Below are 21,524 nucleotides of genomic sequence, written 5' to 3' on the forward strand. Positions count from 1 at the left end.
GTAAAAGTAAAACCATACACCATTCTCACGTTTCTTTCTTCACTTTCAGAGCAGTGAGTGCAGACTCATGAAACCTCAAGGAATGTGCAAGTTGCAGCTTGAACTCTTGTTCCTCTCCAACACAAACCACAGCGAAGTAACTGATTAACACTGAGTAAAAGATTTCACTTAGCGCAGAAGCAGATCAAATTATTGCTGGTGAAGGATAATTGAGGACCTCTCATGCACTTGTGAAGAGAGAGCAAAGTCCACAGCCAAACCTTACTTTACAGTCATCCGATCAGAAACCAATAGGACAGACGGCATGAAGCAACTCCCATCAAATCGAAAATGTTGGGGAAGGGGTTTTCAAGAATGATATGGTGCAAAAGAATTCTTTTTGGAAATGTCAGAATATGAAATTCTCTTTTCAAAAATAGAAGAGTACAGCACATTAACATGTCCTTCATCCCATGTGTCTGTGCTGAACATGATGTCCAAATCAAACTGAAAGTCTGCTGTTTTCACTCCATAAATATCCCCCCATCCCTTTCATATTCAACTGTCTATTTAGAAGTCTCTTAAATGCTACAATTATATTGACTTCCTACACTGCATTTGCCAGCCCGTTCCAGACATCCCCTACTCTCTTATACAAAATATTTGTCCCCCACGTCTCTCTTGACCCTATCTATTTGCATGGCCACTTTCAATGGACGATGGACCTGGACCCCCAGATCCCTCTGCCCTCTCATTAACTGCATACATTTCCCTTACATTTTACCTCCCAAAAACTTGTCTGGATAAAACTCCATCTGCCATTTCTCTGCCTTTATCTTCATATCCTATTGTATTATTTGATAGCCCTCTACACTTACCAATACCTCTACTTTTTTGACTGTCATTCATATAGATCACAAACAAGGAACCCAACATGCTTCCCACGGAACACCCCTGGTCAGAGGTCACCAATCCAAATAACATCCTTCCACCACCAGCATCTGTTTTCTATGGGCCAGTCAATTTCATATCCAAACTATCGACTCACCATGACCCCAATACATCCGGATTGTCTGAATCAGCCTACCATGAGTGACTTTGTCAAATGTCTAATAAAGCCCTTGTAGACAACATCCACTGCTCCACCCTCATCTTGGTCTTCTCAAAAAACTCAATCAAACTGTAAAGATATGACCTCCCTCTCACAATGCAATGTTGACTCCTGCAACTCTAACTGTGCCTTTCAAAATCAGCACAAATCCTAAGTATCCTTTGCAATTGTTTCCCTACCACTGATCATTTCCTGGATTATCCTTTATTCTCTTCTTGAACACAGATATGACATTAGCTGCTTTCCAGTCCTCTGGGATCACCCTGGTCACGAGTGCAGATGCAGAGATTTCTGTCAAGGACCCTGCAATGCCTTCACTTGCCTCTTGAAACAACCAGGGATAGATCCCATCAGGTTCAGGGAACATCCACTGAAATGTTTCTCAAAAACACCACCACCACCATTACATTACAGCACAGTACAGGCCCTTCGGCCCTTGATGTTGTGACGACTTCTATATTCCTTAAAAAAATGTACTAAACCCACCCTGCCCCATAATCCTCTATTTATCTTTCATCCATGTGCTCATTGAGGAGTCTCTTAGATGTCCCCAAGGTTTCAGCCTTCAGCACCATCACTGGCAAGCATTCCAGGCACCTGCAACTTTGCATTACAAACTTATCCCCGATGTCTCCCCTAAACTTCCCTCCTTTCACTTTGTACATATGTCCTCTGGTTGTTTGCTATTCCTGCCCTGGGAAACAGGTGCTGGCTGTCCACCCTATCTATGCTTCTCATAATCCTGTAGACCTCTATCAAATCTTCTCCCATCCTTCTACGCTCCAAAGAGAAGAGTCCCAGCTCTACTAACATCGCCTCATAAGATTTGTTTTCCACTCCAGGTAACATCCATAGCGTCCACATACTTCCTATAATGAGGTGACCAGAACTGAGCAAAATACTCTCAGTATAGCCTCACGAGTACTCATCAAGTATCATTCCCATTTACTGATTCCAAGCATAAATTGTCTCCTTTGCCCATGAATGATCCCATCCTTTCATTAGTCATCCTCTTGTTTTTCATTTGTATAAAATGCCTTGGGATTTTTTAAAAAATCCAGCCCACCAAGAATATTTTGTGGCCCTTTTGCCGTCCAAATGCCCTGCTTGGTGAGTTCTTTTCTGCAAATATTTATATTTCTCCAGGGACCTGTCTGATCATAGCTTCCTGAACCTGACATTTGTCTCCTTTTCCTCTGTGACCTCTCATCATCTAAGATTGTTACCATGCCATCCCTATCCTTCCCTCACACTGGAACATGCCAGGCCTGGACACACATTGCTGGTCCTTGAACAAGTGCCTCATGACAGTCACGGGCTTGCCTGAGAGCAGCTGCTCTCAGTTTGCTGGCTCCTGCCTAGATCTATCATAATTTTACCTCCCCCAGTTTAGTACTTTTTGCAAGCCTCAAGCTTATCCTCATCCTCAACTCTCTTGAAAGTTAAGGAAAAGTGCTCACCATTCCCGAAATGCTTGCCCGCTGAAATTCTATTCACCTGGCCAGGCTCATTTCCCAAGACAAGGTGTAGTACGATAGTGTGGCTAGGAGGTCTAAGGTGTTGGATCTGTGCTTCATGGTTAGCAATCGTTATTTATAGCACCAGCATCCAAGTTCGAGACCACCACTGTCTGTAAGAAGCTTGTATGCTCTTCTGATGACCGCGCGAGTTTCCTCCGGTGGCTCCGACTTCCTTCCACATTCCCAAGATGTTTGGGGCTAGGTAATTGGTCACATGGGTGAAATTGAAATGGCTTGTTGATGTGTGCTGCATTTCTAAACATAAAAAGCACAGCCTCCCCCCCCCCCATTGACATGCCACTGCTTCAAGAGCACTCGCCTGAACGCACAAATTCTGCCCCTTCGAGGTTTCCTTTCTAGTCATGTAATGATATCAAAAAATCAATATACACTAAATACTTCAATTTTTGCTTGCCGTAATGGCGAACAAAGACAATAGAGGCTCCTGGTACGAAGGTTTCCTCTTATCTCTTCTTCCAATTCCCTTTCGAACCCCACAACTGAATCCACCGCCACTGCACATGACGGCAAAGCTTTCCAGATTCTGACCACAGAGGGCGTTAAAAAAAGGCTTTTCATCAAATAATCTTTGGTCCTTTATTCCCTTTATCTTATATACCCTGGCTATTCTGCTGACATGAATAATTTTCTATCTACTCCGGCCAGTCCTGTTTTGATTTCAAATACCTTGTATCAGATCCCCCGTCAACATTTTCTGACAGTAAGGAGAACAACCCATGTTGGCTTCTGGAGTTAGGTCATAGCGCAGCGAAGAAATTAAAAGGGTAGATTAGACTTGAGGGGCTACGAAGTGAACAACTTAATTTTTCAAAGCAATTTTTATGTCTGGTTCCTTCTTTAATTACTTCTCTGGCTATGGTCCATATTTATTTTTAATTTTAAATTTAAACATTCAGCACGGTAACAGACCATTTTGGCCCACGAGGCCGTGCCACCCAATTTGTACCCAATTAACCTACAACCTCCTGTTCGTTTCAAACGGTGGGAGGAAACCGGAGCCCCCGAGGAAAACCTACGCAGACATGGGGAGAATGTACTGATGAAGTTTATGATATTTTATATTATATATTAACATATTTTTAAAAGAGATAGATTGTGGGGAGTTTAAAGAGTAGGTCACTTCACAAACAAAGTAACACTTCACATCTCATTTAAAATGCAAGAGCTTTGCTGAAAGTGAGATATTGAGGCACCAAGTGCCTTTGCAAAGACAATAAAAACTATTTTGGAAATGCTTTGCGAAGGAATTTCAAAACCAGGTGCAAATGAAACAGTCCAAGCTCAGAGGTATATCAGATCTTTCAGAGACTGGGTCCGGAGCCCTGAAAGAAGGTCAAGTGGTTTTGCAAGCAGAGAGAGAAAAGACCAAATGGGCTTTCACTAGGAGAGATAGAGAGAATTCAGTTGGAGTTGTTCTGCAGTGGCTTTTGGAAGCTGACAAGCTTGGTTGAAACCCCCAGTTTGAAGACGGGTTGTGAGATCTGAGTTTAGCCTGTTGAAAAACCCTTGTGGTCCTAACAAGATGTAATGGCTGGCTAGAGTGTTTCACCTGAAATAAGGAAAACAAGAGGAACTCGGTGGTGACCTGGAAGAAGAGGTTATCATTTGGAAAACCCTGATGGGGCAAGTTGCTTCGGCAAGACACTGAAGTGACTGATGGAAGTAAATCAGTTTGTGTGTGTCCAACGAGCAATGAATCTCTCTCTGAAACCAACGAGAACCTTCCTGAGCGGTAACCATTTACCTTTTCACCAGAGCCTGGTGAAATTCATAAATGTTAAATTTTGTGCACAGTATAAGAATTGCCTGGTACCAGTGAACTTGGAGGAGTGAGAAGTGAGATTGGACTGTGAATCAAAGAACTTTACTGAATACACATTACACACACGTGCGCTTAGAATGAGAAGGGGGTTAAATTAGGTTAAGGTAATAGTAATAAGTTAAAGTTTGATCCTGTTTTTGTGTTTAAAGAAAGTTAAAAGCATCTTTTGTTTAAGTAACCATTTGTCTTGGTGAATTTCTATTGCTGCTGGGTTTTGGGGTCCTCTGGGCCCGTAACAGTACAAACTCCTTAGAGACGGAGCAGGATTCAAAACCCCGTTCCGATCACTGCCACTGTAAAGGTGCTGTGCTAACCGTTATGCCAACCGTGTCATCCCATTTTCTTAAATTCTAAATGAGTTTCAAACACACTCAACCATGTTCAATTAAACATGACATAGTAAATTAAGCACAGCGCCAGAGGATGGATCGCCCACTAATTGCATGAAACTAAACCGAGGCAGTGTCTACATAGAGCCTGTGGTAAAGCTGAAAAGGTTTTTTAACAACTTGAATCAAAGTCATCTCGAAAAATACATCACAGAACACACACAAGTCTCACATTCCTAATGGATGAGGAACAAACGATCATGATTTTGCAAACCTTTAGTCACTTTCTCGGTTATCAAAGCTATTGGACGTGATGCCAGTTTAACAGAAATGATCGATGCGCTATACTCATCCATGTTTCAATTAGTAAAGCTGACACTGGAACCATAGAACATTACAGCACCGAAAACAGGCTCTTCAGTCCTTCTAGTCTATGCCGAACAATTATTCTGCTCAGTTTCACTAACCTGTATCCAGACCATACCCCTCCATTCCCCTTTTAACAAATGTATGTCCAAATGTATCTTTTGTTTTCTGTTGTGCAATTTCTACCAGACATCTTTTAACTGACAGGCCATCAGCTGGGAAACAAAGTACTGCACCAGAATGCTGACATCAGAACTGTTTCAGTTACGGCAGATCGGAACTCAATCAGAGACTCATTTAAGGACTTTTACTTGTGCACTTTATTGATTTTCTTTTTGTTCTCTGTATTGCACAGTCAGTTTATTTATATTCATTATCTGTTTATAGTTCTTTTGTTTACATGTTTATGAGGTGTAGTTTATTTTTGTATTATCAATTAATGGTAATTCTCCCGTGCCCGCAGGAAAAAGGAATCTCAGGGTTATACGTGACATACTCTGACAATAAATCTGAAATCTGAGGTTGAATCTCTTCATGAAGACATGAAATGTCAACCATTCTTTTTTCCCATCTGATGCCTATCGGCCTACCGAGTTCCTCCAGTGGTTTGGTTGGGGGCTCCAAATTCTAGTGTCTACAGACTTTTATGGAATGATATGCAATACACAAAAGTGCTGAAGAAACTCAGCAGGTCAGGCGGCATCGATGGGAAGTAAAGTGTGACCAAAGTTTTGGGCCTGAGGTTATGGAACAATTGCAGGATTACTTTCTCCAGATGAGTAAGTTCAGGGAGACCAAGGAACTTTTCTCACATGCAATTATCTCGTGATTGGATTCAAAAGTAAAAAGACAGCAAATATGCAGGCTTTAATTTCTCCAGTCGTGGTAAAGGGACATTTACTATTTTTCTGGTCCAAATCTAACTGCGTAGTTGCGCTTTTAAATTAAGTCATGGATTTCTAATTTGAGGTAGTAACAGATTTCAGAACCAAATCCCAAAGAAAACACAATTCAGATGTTGTTCTTTTTTCATCATTTGCAAAGTTAAAAATAACATGTTATGATATTCTCTCAGACCTCATGGGGGACTAGTGTAGAAATTGCAAGGACCCTGGCAGATATATTTAAAATGTCCTTAGGTGAGGTGCCGGAGAATTGGAATGTAGCTCGTGTTGTCATGTAGTTTTAAAAAAGCTCCCAAAGTAAACCAGGAAAGTACAAGCTGGTAAGCCTGATGTCAGTAGTGAGTAAATTATTGGAGGGTGCTCTGAGAGATTGGATATGCAAGTATTTTGAGAGCCAAGGGCTGTTTAAGGATAATCAGCATGGCTTTCTGTGTGGTAAGTCTTGCTTAATGAATCTTACAGTTTTTCAAGGAGGTTACCGAGAAAGTAGATGAAGGAAAAGCTATGGATGTTGTCAACATGGACTTTAGTAAGGCCTTGGACAGGGTCAGAAGGTTCAGACATTAGGTATCCTTGAAGAGGTTGTAAACTGAATTCGAAATTGCTAATGGGATTAGTGGTGTTCCTCAAGGATCGATGCTGGGACCACCATTGTTTTTCATCTACATCAATGATCTGGATGATAATGTGGTAAACTGGATCAGAAAGTTTGCTGATGTCACTAAGATTGGAGGCACTGTGGTTAGCGGATCTAGGCCAACTGGAAAAATAGGCCAGAAAATGGCAGATGGAATTTAATGCAGACAAGTGAGATTGCATTTTGGAAGGACAATTCAAGGTAAGGTATACACAGTAAATAGTAGGGCAGTGAGGAGTGCAGAGGAACAAAGGGATCTGGGAATACAGATGCATAATTCCCTTAAAGTGGCCTCACAGGTAGACAGGGTGTAAAGATAGCTTTTGGCATCTTGGCCTTCATAAATCAAAGTATTGAGTATAGGAGGTGGTACATTATAGTGAAGTTGTATAAGACATTGGTGTGCAGTTCTGTTGGCCAAACTCCAGGAAGCATATCAGTAGATTGAAAGAGTGTAGAGAAGATTTACTAGGATGTTGCTGGGTCTTCAGAAGTTGAGTTACTTGGAAAGATTAAACAGGTTAGGACTTTATTCCTTGGAGCATATAAGAATGAGGGGAGATTTGATAGAGGATTACAAAATTATGAGGGGTATAAACAGAGAAAATGCGATTAGGCTCTTTCTACTGAGATTAGGAGAGATAAATACGAGAGGACATGGCTTTAGATGGAATATCTTTACTCAGAGCGTGGTGGGAGTGTGGAACAAGCTGGTATGCTGGCTAATTCTAAGTTTTAAGAATAAATTGGATAGATACACGGATGGGAGAGGTCTGGAGGGTTATGGAATGGGTACTGGTCAATAGGACTAGCAGAATGTTTTGGCACAGACTAGAAGGGCCGAATGGCCTATTTTCTGTGCTGTAGTTTTCTATGGTTCTAAGATGAGGGTAAAATGAAGTGAACAAACAAATATCGTATTTCGTGACTGCTGCATTTAATTGAAAATCCATGAAAACAGAAATCAAAGTCACATCAGGAATAATATTAAAATGAAACACATTTAATATTAGGGTTATTGACTATCCATTTTGCCAAGCAACAGGTTTGGATAAAGAAATTAAACTAAAATCTGAGGGCCAGATAGCAGTCAGCCAACTCTGTTTTCTGAATCAGCTGTAGTTCTGTTGACAGTGACCTTTCTAAGCTTTAACTGTTCCTCTTTCACTTTCTTCCCCACCTCACCCCTTTCTCTGCCAATTTTCTCCTTTCTTTTTTCCAGAGTTCAGTCTTGCGAAACGTATTCGGAAGAGCATACTTTCTCCCCAAACATTCCCCGTGATTCGTGTGATCGTCGTCCACGTGCATGAAAATGAGCAGCAAGTTTGCCCTGTCTTGGTGGTTTGTTTCCAATGGGTGAAGCAACTGTGAAAGCTGAGCATCATCTTGTTTTCTCCGAGAGTGCTATGAAGCCCCAGGGCAAAATTTGGAAGAGCCTTGACCAATTTTTCAAGCTGCTGGCCCTGTGCTGGTTCAATATTCTCAACAGTAGCTCTCCAAGTGATCAACTGAGCCACTTGAATCCAGAGATTCATAAACCTTTATTATGAATTCAGCATAGACTAGTTGGGCTGAAGAGCTGTATGAAACTGTGATGGCTGCAAATGTGTGAGACAACATCATGATACAAAGATATTAAAACTTCAGACAATGGGAAAAGAAAGAGCACAAAACGGTTCCCTGACTTGGGAGTAATTTAATATCAGTGACTCCTTGCACTAGATGTCCTGCTTCAATCACTCTTAAGGTTTACATGCTGTGACAAGCTATGTTTTCTGCATGCTCAACACCTACCTTACTGAGGTAGTCATGAATGCTCATCGTGGTCAGTTTGCTCAGGTGCCCATTGAGGCCCAGTGCCATGAGCAAGCCAGCGTACTCGTTGGTCAGCTCGGTGTTTTTCTGTCGGTTGTACACAATCCAGGCGGAGTCTATCTGAGAAGCTGGGGCAATCTTCAGCCCAGCAGCAACCCCATTGTGAAAGCTGGCCCAGCTCGCCATGTTGGGTGGCACATCAATGTTTCCGCTGTTCAAGTCAACAGTTGTGTTTCGAGGAGGTGCCCGGCCTGATAAAATGGAGACATTGATGGGCATGGTCAGTTAGCACAGGAACCAATGGATTACTTCTTATCAACAGCTGGCAGTAACTCAATTAAAATTATTGCGGAGGTAGAGCATTTATGTAGCCCCTACCTTTAACAACTTCCATTTTGTTTTTAGTACCACTTACATAACTGTGCAATGGTATACTCTCCACTTACTGGATCAGTGCAGCCTGAAAAACGCTCAAGAAGCCATCCAGGGCATAGCAGTTCATTTGGTTAGTACCCCATCCATCAAAAGCATGCACGACTGGTTCAAAGTGGCTACACTGTGTAACATCCAAATTTTTGCAGTAGGTTTTCACCGCGGCAGCTCTAATAGCACCTGCCACCTCTACCACTGAGGACCAGGGCATCAAATAGACCAGTGGCAGCAGGTTCTCCACCAAGTTCTGTGTCAACATGGCAGTGATATTATTGTCATTAGGCAGTGCTTCTCAACCTTTTTTCCCCCCGCTCGCCTACCACCTTAAGTTATCCCCTACTAACCACAGAGCACCTATGGCATCCTATGTAGGCTTTAACACGGAGGTTTATTATCACCTCTCAAAGGGGATTATGGAAGGGCTTTGCCAATGAATCCCACATCCAGGGAATGAGTGAATAAAACTTTGTTCGATTTTGAAAAAGAGTCACATTCACAATATAATAACGCTCTGTTAATGCAGCAAACCGTTTAAAGTTGCCCCTTGGAAATGCCACAGAACAATTAAAAGCTGGGACTAGGAAAACAGCTATCAGAAGATGGTTTGAAGAAGGTTTTTAATAGAAAGAATCTTTCATGGCTCTGAAGTGCCTATCCTTGGGGTACTCAACAATGAAAGACTTGGGACATGAGGCTTTGTTCTAAACATGCAAGGCACACGGAGTAGAAATCAGGAGCCAAGAACAAGCTTTGCCTGCCACTAGCCTGCAGGATCAGAGGTCATCCAATTGAGATCAATTGAACCCCAAGGCGAAACTCTCATTGAAATTTTGACTAGCCCGATACATTGTCAACTGCTGAATTTGAGACAGGCCAGGCTCATTTGATGTGGCCCCCTCTGTCCTCTCCATTCATTCCCATAACTTTTTAATCTTTCTTTTCCAGTTCTGTGAAGGGTCTCTGATCTGAACATTCTCCGATTTTTTTTTTCCCCCACGCAGATGCTCTGTGACCAGATTTTTCTGTGTTTTTTTCCCCCAGATAATTTTGGCTCTTGAAAAATAGCCAGTACAAATTTAGGAAGTGCGAAAGATTCCTCATCGCACCTCGATGATATTTAAAAGAATGCAATTAGTGCTTTACATTGTGTGAGTATCGGTAGCATGAACAGCGAGAAATAGCATGGAACACTAAGAATATCTGAATTACACCGCTTGTATTAGCCCTTTGTTCTTCAAAAGTTTGGAAGCTAAAAATAGATTCGATCCAAAGTGATACACTAAAAGATACACTGCAGAGGTAGCATTCTTTGGTACCTGCTTGCTTAAAATGACCGCCCCCTAATTTTGCCACTATATCCCTTCATTTGAGATTCACCCACCAGTGGAATCTTGAGTTTTCTTTGCTTAAATACAGCTTCCCCTCCAACTATTTAACCTCTTGCCTTCAAACCCGGCACCAAACCTATTCAGCACATTTGCAGCCTTTGCCTGCTGCTTCAGACTTTTCAAATATTTCTCCAAACAGAGAGAGAAATAATTGAAGATGATGTTACACTGATCGCAGATACTTTCATTAACATCCAAAGGGTACATCTCTGGATCTGATTAGCCCTAACACTCTTGCATTGCTTTTGGAATTGAATTGTGAGCAAGGGAGCTAATAGCAATGGTATTGCAAGCATTTTCTCAGTTCACCCCAGAGAGCACAGAAGGAAATTTGCACATTTTTCATGAATTGCTCCAATTCATCAACTATATTCCATCTGGTCTCCAGTTGGATGAAACTCTGGCGACTAAGCCAGCAGCATGAGCCTTGACTCCGTCTTTCAATGAGCCTCTTAGCTTTTCACAGGGGCAGACAGCATCACAACTTTGCCAACTTATGCCAACTTATGCATTCAATTTCCATCCCCGGTTTCATGATCATCTCCATTTAAAGCAGGGAGATGATAGACAGTCGTCCCTTTTCCACTGGCACATTGTCCCAGGAATTAGTGGGGAATTAGCTGGAACAGCGTCCAGCGGAAAAAGAAAACAATCAGCAGGCTGACGTCAAATGACGGCATTTCACTCTGGGGACTGACAGCCTCTACCCCTACTCACATCCCTGACCGGCATGCCAATTAAACGAGTGGAAAAAGGACAGTAGAAAGTCACCCATTTCCAGTTGAAGGTAGAACACTCCGATCTCTGGGGATGAATATGTTCAGTGGAAAACCAGTTAAAGGTGGCCCAGTGGAAAAAGAACAAATGGCTTCCTATCCCAATTCACTGAATGGCCAATGAACTGGGATGCCAGTGAAAAAGGGACTAGTGATTAAGACCAGGAAACGAATTTCACCCTCAGAGACCATCACCCACACCCCCGCCCCCCCCCCCCATCAGCAGCCCTTATCCAGTTTGCTACAGCATAAACCATAGATCAGCCTCGAGATCCTTCAGCTCAGATGTTCAAGGTATCTATTCTGACATGGACACAGAGCTTGTCATACCTTGCATTATAGCTGCTGATCCAAATTCCTGCTTTGGTTCAACTTTGTTCTTCAGTACCTTTTACAACTACTACAAAATTAATTCTGATTTGGTTCCTTTCAAGGGTGAATAGCCAATTTTTCTATTTTTTCTGTTTTTTTAATTTTTTTAATTTTTCACACAATAAACCATACTGACCAAAATACATAGACATTTTTCTCTTGAATATATAGCGTCATTTTCTCCCCTTTTTCCCCCCTCCCTCAGCCCCCTTCCCATTTATTCAAAGTTCAATCTATAAGATACATTAAATCCGTTAAACAATATCGTCACTTAATAAAAATAAACAAGAAATTTTTATCTTTTACTTTTACATACTGAGTCAGTTCATTTCATTGTCTTCTTCTTCTGTCATTTATGTGGTGGAGGTCCGTGGTAGGATTTCTCTATTGTGTTTCATGTACGGTTCCCAAATTTGTTCGAATACTGTGATGTTATTTTTTAAACTATGTTATTTTTTCTAATGGAATACATTTATTTATTTCTATGTACCATTGTTGTATTCTCAAGTTGTCTTCTAATTTCCAGGTTGACATAATACATTTTTTTGCTACAGCTAGGGCTATCATAATAAATCTTTTTTGTGCTCCATCCAAATCGAGTCCAAATTCTTTATTTCTTATATTACTTAGAAGGAGGATCTCTGGGTTTTTTGATATATTGCTTTTTGTGATTTTATTTAATATCTGGTTTAGATCTTCCCAAAATTTTTTCACTTTCTCACATGCCCAAATTGCATGTACTCTTGTTCCCTTTTCCTTTTTACATCGAAAACATCTGTCTGACACTGTTGGGTCCCATTTATTTAACGTTTAGGGTATGATGTAACCAATTATATTGTATCATGCGTAACCTCGTGTTTATTGTATTTCTCATATTTCCCATGTTTCATTCTTTATCTTTATGTTTAGATCTTGTTCCCATTTTTGTTTGGGTTTACAGCTTGTTTCCTTGTTCTCCTTTTCTTGCAGTTTGATGTACATGTTTGTTATAAATTTTTAAATTATCATTGTGTCTGTAATCACATATTCAAAATTGCTTCCTTCTGGTAACCTCAGCCTGCTTCCCAATTTGTCCTTTAAGTAGGTTTTCAGTTGGTGGTATGCAAACATTGTATCATGAGTTATATTATATTTGTCCTTCATTTGTTCAAAAGATAATAATTTATTTCCCAAAAAACAATTTTCTATTCTTTTGATCCCTTTTCTCTCCCATTCTCTGAAGGAAAGGCTATTTATTGTGAAAGCGATTAGTTGATTTTGTGTCAATATTAATTTTGGTAGTTGATAATTTATTTTATTTCTTTCTACGTGAATCTTCTTCCAAATGTTGAGCAGATGGTGCAATACTGGTAAATTCCTATGTTGCACCAATTTTTCATCTCACTTATATAGTATATGTTCAGGTATCTTCTCCCCATATTTTATCTAGCTCTAATCTGGTCCAATCTGGTTTTTCCTTTGTTTGATAAAAATCTGATAGGTATCTTAATTGTGCTGCTCTATAATAATTCTTAAAGTTTGGTAGTTGTAAGCCTCCTTGTTTGTACCATTTTGTTAATTTATCTAGTGCTGTCCTCGGTTTCCCACCTTTCCATAAGAATTTCCTTATTATATTCTTTAGCTCCTTGAAGAATTTCTCTGTTAGGTGAATTGGTAATGATTGAAATAGGTATTGTATCCTTGGGAAGATGTTCATTTTAATACAGTTTATCCTTCCTATCAGTGTTAGTTGTAAGTCTTTCCAGTGCTCTAAGTTGTCTTGTAATTTTTTCATTAATGGCTGATAATTTAGTTTATATAGATGGCCGAGATTATTATTTAGTTGTATACCTAGGTATCGAATTGCTTGAGTTTGCCATCTAAATGGTGATTCTTTCTTAAACTTTGTGAAATCCGCATTATTCATTGGCATCGCTTCACTTTTATTTGTGTTGATCTTGTACCCCGATATTTCTCCATATTCCTTCAATTTCTTATGTAATTCTTTTATTGATATTTCTGGTTCTGTTAAGTATATTATAACGTCATCTGCAAATAGACTGATTTTATATTCCTTCTCTTTTATTTTTATCCCTCTTATTTTATTTTCTGTTCTTATCAGTTCTGCTAGTGGTTCTATAGCTAACGCGAACAGTGAGGGAGATAGTGGACATCCCTGCCTTGTTGATCTGCTTAATTTAAATTGGCTTAATATATATCCATTTACTGTCACCTTCACCAATGGTCCCTTATATAATCCAATTGATATATTTCTCTGGTAGGTTGAATTTTTGTAGTACTTTGAATAAATAATTCCATTCTACTCTGTCAAAAGCTTTCTCTGTGTCTAAAGCAATGGTACTGTTGGAGTTTTGGTTCCTTGTACTGCGTGGATTAAGTTAATGAATTTACAGATATTGTCCGTTGTTCGTCTTTTTTTAATAAATCCAGTTTGGTCTAGTTTTACTATTTTTGGTACACAGTCGGCCAATCTGTTTGCTAATAGTTTAGCTATTATCTTATAATCTGTGTTAAGTGGAGATATTTGTCTAAATGATGCTGGTGTTAGTGGATCTTTCCCCGTCTTTGGTATAACTGTAATTATTGCTGTTTTGCATGAATCTGGTATGTTTTGTGTTTTTTTTCAATCTGGTTCATTACTTTGAGGAGAGGAGGAATTAATAAGTCTTTAAATGTTTTATAGAATTCTATTGGGAATCCATTCTCTCCTGGTGTTTTATTGTTTGGTAGTTTTTTTAATATCTCCTGTATTTCTTCTATTTCAAATGGTTTTATTAATCTGTTTTGCTCCTCTGTTTGCAATTTTGGTAGTTCAATTTTAGTTAGAATTTCATCTATTTTGTCTTCTTTCCTTTCGTTTTCAGTTTGATATAGTTGTTCGTAGAATTCCCAGAAGTTTTCGTTGATCTCCGTTGGGTTAAATGTAATTTGTTTGTCCTTTTTCCTTGATGCCAATACCGTTCTTTTAGTTTGTTCTGTCTTAAGCTGCCACGCTAGTATTTTGTGCGTTATTTTCTCCTAGCTCATTATACTTCTGCTTTGTCTTCATTATGTTCTTCTCCACCTTATATGTTTGTAGTGTTTCATATTTTATTTTCTTGTCTGTCAATTCTCTTCTTTTAGTTGTATCTTCCTTTATTGCTAATTCTTTTTCTGTATTTGTTTTTTCCCTTTCCAATTGTTCTATTTCTCGATTGTAGTCCTTCTTCATCTTAGTTACAAAACTTATGATTTGCCCTCTGATGAATGCTTTCATTGCGTCCCATAGTATAAATTTATTTTTCACTGATTCCGTATTTATTTCAAAGTACATTTTAATTTGTCGCTCAATGAATTCTCTAAAATCCTGTCTTTTAAGTAGCATGGAGTTTAATCTCCATCTATACATTCTTGGTGGGATATCCTCCAGGGGTGAGTGATCCGATAACAATCTAGCTTTATATTCCGTTTTCCTAACTCTTCCTTGAATGTGGGCTGATAACAGGAATAGGTCTATTCTTGAGTATGTTTCATGTCTACCCGAATAATATGAATATTCCTTTTCCTTTGGGTGTTGTTTCCTCCATATATCCAAAAGTTGCATTTGCTGCATCGATTTAATTACAAATTTGGTTACTTTGTTCTTTCTGTTAGTCTTTTTTCCAGTTTTATCCATGTTTGAGTCCAAATTCAACTTTTCCTAAATTCCTAAAATCCCCTCCTATTAGTATATTCCCTTGCGTATCTGCGATCTTCAAAAAGATATCTTGCATAAATTTTTGATCTTCTTCATTAGGTGTGTATTCATTGAGTAAATTCCAAAATTCTGAATATATCTGACATTTTATCATTACATATCTCCCTGCTGGATCTATTATTTCCTCTTCTATTTTGATTGGTACATTTTTACTGATTAATATAGCTACTCCTCTGGCTTTTGAATTATATGATGCTGCTGTTACATGTCCTATCCAATCTCTCTTTAATTTCTTGTGTTCCACTTCAGTTAGATGTGTTTCTTGCACGAATGCTATATCAATTTTTTCTTTCTTCAGTAAATTTAACAGCTTCTTCCTTTTGATTTGGTTATGTATTCTGTTAATATTTAGTCATATAATTCAACATGGCCATTTCATACTTTGTTTATCTTTCCTTTCCGTTTCCTCATCACCACCTTCCCTTCTTATCCATTTCTGCTTTCTTTTTTTGAACACATTGTAAGACAACACTTCTAAAACACAAAATATTTCCACTATTCCCACATCTAAAATTCCTTTAACCCCAATAGTCCCTCCCTTCTCTGAGTTTCCCTTTGTCCCTTGTCGGGCAACCACATCTCCCCTCTCCATTTGGATTTGCGAATCGGATCGCGTCAACTGATTTCGCAGTGACTGTAATTCTTCCCCACCCAGCCCCCCAGAAAAGATTTTAATCTTCATATATAACAAAGCTACTCTCTTAATTCCCTCCTTACTTCCTTTCTTTCCCTTCTTAGTTCTTACTTATACTTTCTTCTTTTTTACATATAGTTTGTTGTCATTTTTGTTCTTGTTACATCTCTTCATCTCTCTGTCTGTTTTGTAGGTGTTCTGCAAATTCTCGTGCTTTCTCCGGATCTGAGAAAAGTTTGCTTTGCTGCCCCGGGATAACTATTTTAAGCACCGCTGGATATTTTAACATAAATTTATAACCTTTTTTCCATAGGGTCGATTTTGCTGCGTTAAACTCCTTCCTCTTCTTCACAAATTCAACTTATGTCTGGATAGAAAAATTTTTTTTGATCTTTGTATCCCAGTGGTTTTTTGTCTTCTCTTATTTTTTTCATTGTCTTGTCCAATATATTTTCTCTTGTCGTATATCTTAAGAATTTTACAAGAATGGATCTTGGTTTTTGTTGTGGCTGTGGTTTAGGGGCCAATGTTCTGTGTGCCCTTTCTATTTCCAATTCTTCCTGTAATTCTGGCCTTCCTAGGACCCTGGGGATCCATTCTTTTAGAAATTCTTTCATATTTTTGCCTTCTTCATCTTCCTTTAGGCCCACTACCTTTATATTGTTTCTCCTATTATAGTTTTCCATTATATCCATCTTCAGAGCTAACAACTCCTGTGTTTCTTTAACTTTTTTATCAGATTCTTCTGATTTCTTTTTTAAGTCATCTACCTCCATTTGACCATCTCTAATCTATTCATTTTTTCTTCTGTACCTTTTATTCTTTTTTTTACATGAAGTCACGTGATGGAGTAGTGACCGGTAAGAAAATACCAGCCCTCTCCAGAAAAGTTAAAAAAAATTATAGAAAAAGCAAAGCCACAAACACAGAAACCATAACAAATTAAAAATAAAAGTGTGGAGAATATGGCAGCAAAGAAAGAAAAACCAAAAACAACGGGAAGAAAAGAAGAAGGAAAGATGTCGGAAGAGAAAGGTGAAGGCCTTACCTGTACGAGGAGGCCTGCCGTGGAGAGAGAAGCCCACTCCCTGAGGTCAGTGGAAACCCCGAACACAGAACTACAAAGATGGCTCACGGAGCCAAACAAGTGCGCAACTGTGATGCACATGACAAAAACAACACCGACGGGAGAGGGGACCAGCTGAGGAGTAGAACTCCACAGCAGGAACAGACAAGTATAACACGACAGCAAGACTCTCAACAGGAAAACATAGAAAATAACGGGAACAAGAAGGAAGAGAATAAAAAAAGGAAATTAGAGAAACAACAGATGACCAACCCAGAGGAAGACGACCAACACCAAGACACTTTTATTAAAAATAAGAAGAACAAAAATACCCAACAAAATAAAACAAACAACCCAACAAGAAAACCAGAAGAGACAGAGGTAAAGGACACAGATCCTGGAGTGGATTCAGAAGAAGAGGAGGGAGAACATCAAACTCTACACAGAGAAATGGAAGATGAAGGGAAGGGACAGTACATGGATAAAAATTTTTTTTTCAAGAATATGTGGAAACATTAAAAGAATGGCTGACACAAGAATTCAGTGAAATTCAGCATGTTGATACCTTGCAATACATAAATATGCTGGAAAAACTCATCGAGTCACGTTACATCAACAGGAAGTAAAGGGTAACCAACGTTTCAGCTCTGAGCCCTTCATTAAGGTATCAGCATTGGTTACCCTTTATTTCTTATAGATGCTGTGTGACCTGTTGAGTTTCTCCAGTACGTGTGTATTGCACTCAACCCCAGCGCCTGCAGTACTTCCTGTTTAACTCTTGATACCGTAAGGAGCTCGATAACAATTTATATTTACCTTAATGAAATAAAACACAACAAGTGTGCAATATAACAATTCATAGCAAGTCAAAGAAGGGATAGTGAGATAGGTGGCCAAAATCTTGGTTTAGAATTGCAAAGTCTGAGCAATTTAAGAGGTTGAGAGATTAAGGGCAAAATTCCAAACCCTGGGGCTGCCTTAAATCTTCACACACAGACACAGTGAGGGCAACTTTCAGAATTAGTCTAAGCCCAAACCCTGATCTAATCAGGACAGTGCGTCACTCAAAGTGTGGGGTGGCAAATGGGCTCTCAGACCACAATCTACTCAACGTGTGCAAAACCAGCTGACTGCCAGAAAGGACAGTGCAATTGCTTGAAAAAAACACCGTGCTTAAAAGAGTTTGAGAAATAAATACCTGTCAGATTTAGCTTTGGAATAGGAAGTGGCTCAGTTGGCACTGGGTGGTAGGAGAAGAGAGTGAACATCCCTCTTCCTGGAGGGAGCGCCATGGTTCGTTGACACAGCTGTAACAACCTGTCCAAAGTGGAAATAAATAGATTATACAAGCATTCATGAGAGCATTGAATCCTTTCACATGTGGATCACGGTGACAATATCATGGCACAAACTAATAAATTAATAACCAGTGTTCATATAGAACTTTTCTCCAGTCAGTGCATTGGGGAAACCATTTATACTGGGGTTCATGATCATTAGTTATTCTACCATTTTTTACTGTATCAAATCCTATCTTTTTTTTCCCCTTCCTCCCACATGAACACAAACTTCTCCTGGCTTGGTAATTTGAGAACCCAGAAATGCAGAAGACTACAGAAGGTAGAAAGCAGAGTCTCGCCCATCACGAGCTTTCAAAAGATCACAAGATAAAGGAACAGAAGCAGACCACTAGGCCCACCGAGTCTGTTCCGTGTCTCTACACTAAGCTGAATTATGCTCACACCTAGTTCCAATTTCCAACCTTTTCCCCATATCCCTTGATACCCTTACTAATGAGATACTTATCCATTTCTTGTTTAAATACTCCCAGTGATCTGGCCTCCACTGCTTTGTGCGGCAGTGAGTTCCACAGATCCACGACCCTCTGATGAAAGAAGTTCTTCCTCCTGTCTGTTTTAATTGGATAACTTCTAATTTTAATACTATGACCCCTTGTTCTCGATTCACCCATCAAGGGAAACATCTTACCACATTCACTCTGTTAAAACCTTTCAATATTTGAAATGTCTCGATGAGATCCCCCCCTCATTCTCCTATACTCAAATGAATACAACCCAAGGGCTGCCAAATGCTCTCCATATGCCAGCCCCTGCATTCCAGGAATCATCCTAGAAAATCAACTCTGCACCCTCTCCAACAACATCACATCCTTTCTAAGCTAGGGGGCCCAAAACCGTGCACAGTACTCTCAACTGGGGGTCTCACCAGTGCCCCATAGAGTTTAATTAACACCTCTCTACTCATACACTATACCTCTTGAAATGAATGTTAGCATAGCATTCGCCTTCTTCACTACCAATCCGACCTGGGCGTTAACTTTTAGATGACTCTGCACAAGGATGCCCAGGTCTCTTTGCACAACCGAAGATCGCATTTTCTCCCCATCCAAATAGTTCTCTACCTGTTTATTTCTGCTGCCAAAATGTAGAACCGAGCACTCTCAACAATGAACTTCATCTGCCAAATTTTTGCCCAGTCACCCTCTGCAATTTTACGGTTTCTTCAACAGTTCCTGCTCCACCACCTATCTTAGTGCCATCCGCAAATTTGGCCATAAAACCATTCATTCCACAATCCAAATCGTTAATATAAATTGTAAACAACAGCAGCCCCATGACCGACCCCTGCGGAACACCATTCTGAACGGGATTCCTTAATTTCAACCCTTTGCTTTCTGCCTATCAGCCAATTTTGTATCCAGTCCAATAGCATCCCTGTAATTCCATGGACCTTCATCTTATTTAGCAGCCTAACATGCGGCACCTTATCGAAAGCCTTTTGAAAATCCAAATATACAACATTCACAGTCTAATAGGTTAGTCAGGAATGATCTACCCTTTAATAAACCATACTGACTAGGACCAATCCTGTCATGCATTTCCAGGTATTTCATAACTTTATCCTTGAGGATTGACTCTAGTATCTTCCCAACCACCAACGTCAGACTTATAGGTATATAGTTTTCTTTTTTCTGTTTCCCACCTTTCTTGTACAGCGGAACCACATTCACAACCTTCCAATCCCCTGGAACCACGCCAGAGACTAATGATTTCTGAAAGATTGTCGTCAATGGATCCACAATCTCCAAAGCCACCTCTTTCAAAACCCACAGTCCGGGAGATGTCTATGGGGAGGCGCTGCCTCAGTAAGGCAGTCAATATCACAAAGGTCCCCCATTACCCTGGTCATAACTTCTTCTTGCAGCGACTTCTGAGAAAAGAAGATTCAGAAGCCTGAAATCCAGCACCTCCAGCCTCAAAAGAGCTTTTCTTTCCAAGAGCTTTCGGGCACTTGAACTTCCCCTTGCTACCTGTTGTAAATGTGCCAAATGTTTGTGCTATGCATACGCTGTGTGAAGTACAAGCTTCCACCTTGTTAGACCCAGAGAGAAATGACAGCACACCAGTGTTCTCCCAAATCCAAAGAACAAACCCTTTTATTTACAATTAAAGAACTATTTATAGTATTTACAATGCCCTTGGTCCCGAGGGAACTCTCGCGAGCCATCTCACACACATGACTGAATTAGTCGATAGATGGGTCAAAACCCAAGAACCGGTAACACCCACTCCTAGCGACGGTGGGGTCGCTGTGTTTCAGGCATCCTAGCACCTCCCCCTTTGAATTGGTTACTCATATGAGTGGAGGCTGGGATCCACTTGGAAGGGCTTCACTGGTCTCCAAACTCTTTGAGACTTCCTTACGGGTTCCAGTGATGTCGAAGGTATAGGCTCATTTCCGTATGATTAGTGGTTCAATGGTTTCTGACGTTCAAATGTGTCCAATAGAGCATCCAGGCTGAGTTGCGCAGGAGTTGTTTCAGCGAGGTTGCATTCTGTTGGTCGCAACTGGTTGGCCTGTCTGGCCAAATTATACATGGTAGAGAACATCTCCAATTTTTTCTTAGGATTCTCCCCAGCTGCCATACATCGGACTTATCTCTGCATTTCTGCACCAACACATGTTGACCAACATGCTTCTTTGGACCCATGTCGGCAATTGTACTGCTGTTTCAATACTATATGTCAGTCCAGATTCTGGTCTTTATGGAAAAGGATATCATATGGTGCTCGTAAATTTCCTACCAAAGAGGTTTTCAGCAGGCAAAGTGCAACCCTGGAGTTTGTGGGTTTGGAGTGATCCTGTAATTCAACAAGAATGTCTGCAAGACCTCCTCAGTTGTACCCTCCCCTTTCCTTGTTCAGAGCTTGTATGAACGAGCTCATATGTGTGATGCTGTATTGCTTGCAAAAAAAAAAACAAAACGAAGCCAGCTGCAAGGGATTAAGTCCCATTGTCTAAAACTAATGTTACAGGAGAACCAAAGCGATTGAATATGGACGAGTTCCATGATTGTAGCCAATGCAGTTGGTCAAGCTACTTTGATGATCTCAGGCCATTTGGAATATGCATCCACTATGATTAGGTAGTACTCCCCTTTAATTGGTCCTGCATAATCAACATGAAGACGATTCCATGGCCCACTTGGTTAAAGCCAGGAATGTAGATTTGTCTTAACAGGGAATTTCACAGTCAAGGCACATGACCGTGTCAGTTGTTCAATATGGCCATCCATCAGAGGCTTCATGCAAGT

At 40.1% G+C, this 21,524-nt stretch overlaps 1 protein-coding gene across 1 annotated transcript in view; it reads right to left on the reverse strand.

Annotated features, from left to right (window-relative positions):
* The window catches only part of anapc1 (anaphase promoting complex subunit 1), a 273,616-nt gene that overhangs the window by 116,521 nt on the left and 135,571 nt on the right, over nt 1-21,524 (reverse strand). Inside the window, exons 27-28 of the mRNA XM_069887679.1 lie at nt 18,108-18,226; nt 8,485-8,756 (exon numbers count right to left, since the gene is read on the reverse strand). Of these exons, the coding sequence (XP_069743780.1) occupies nt 8,485-8,756; nt 18,108-18,226 (391 nt within the window). The remainder of the gene's footprint in view (nt 1-8,484; nt 8,757-18,107; nt 18,227-21,524) is intronic.

This window comes from Narcine bancroftii, chromosome 6 (assembly GCF_036971445.1).
Source record: "Narcine bancroftii isolate sNarBan1 chromosome 6, sNarBan1.hap1, whole genome shotgun sequence".
Taxonomy (NCBI): Eukaryota; Metazoa; Chordata; class Chondrichthyes; order Torpediniformes; family Narcinidae; genus Narcine; species Narcine bancroftii.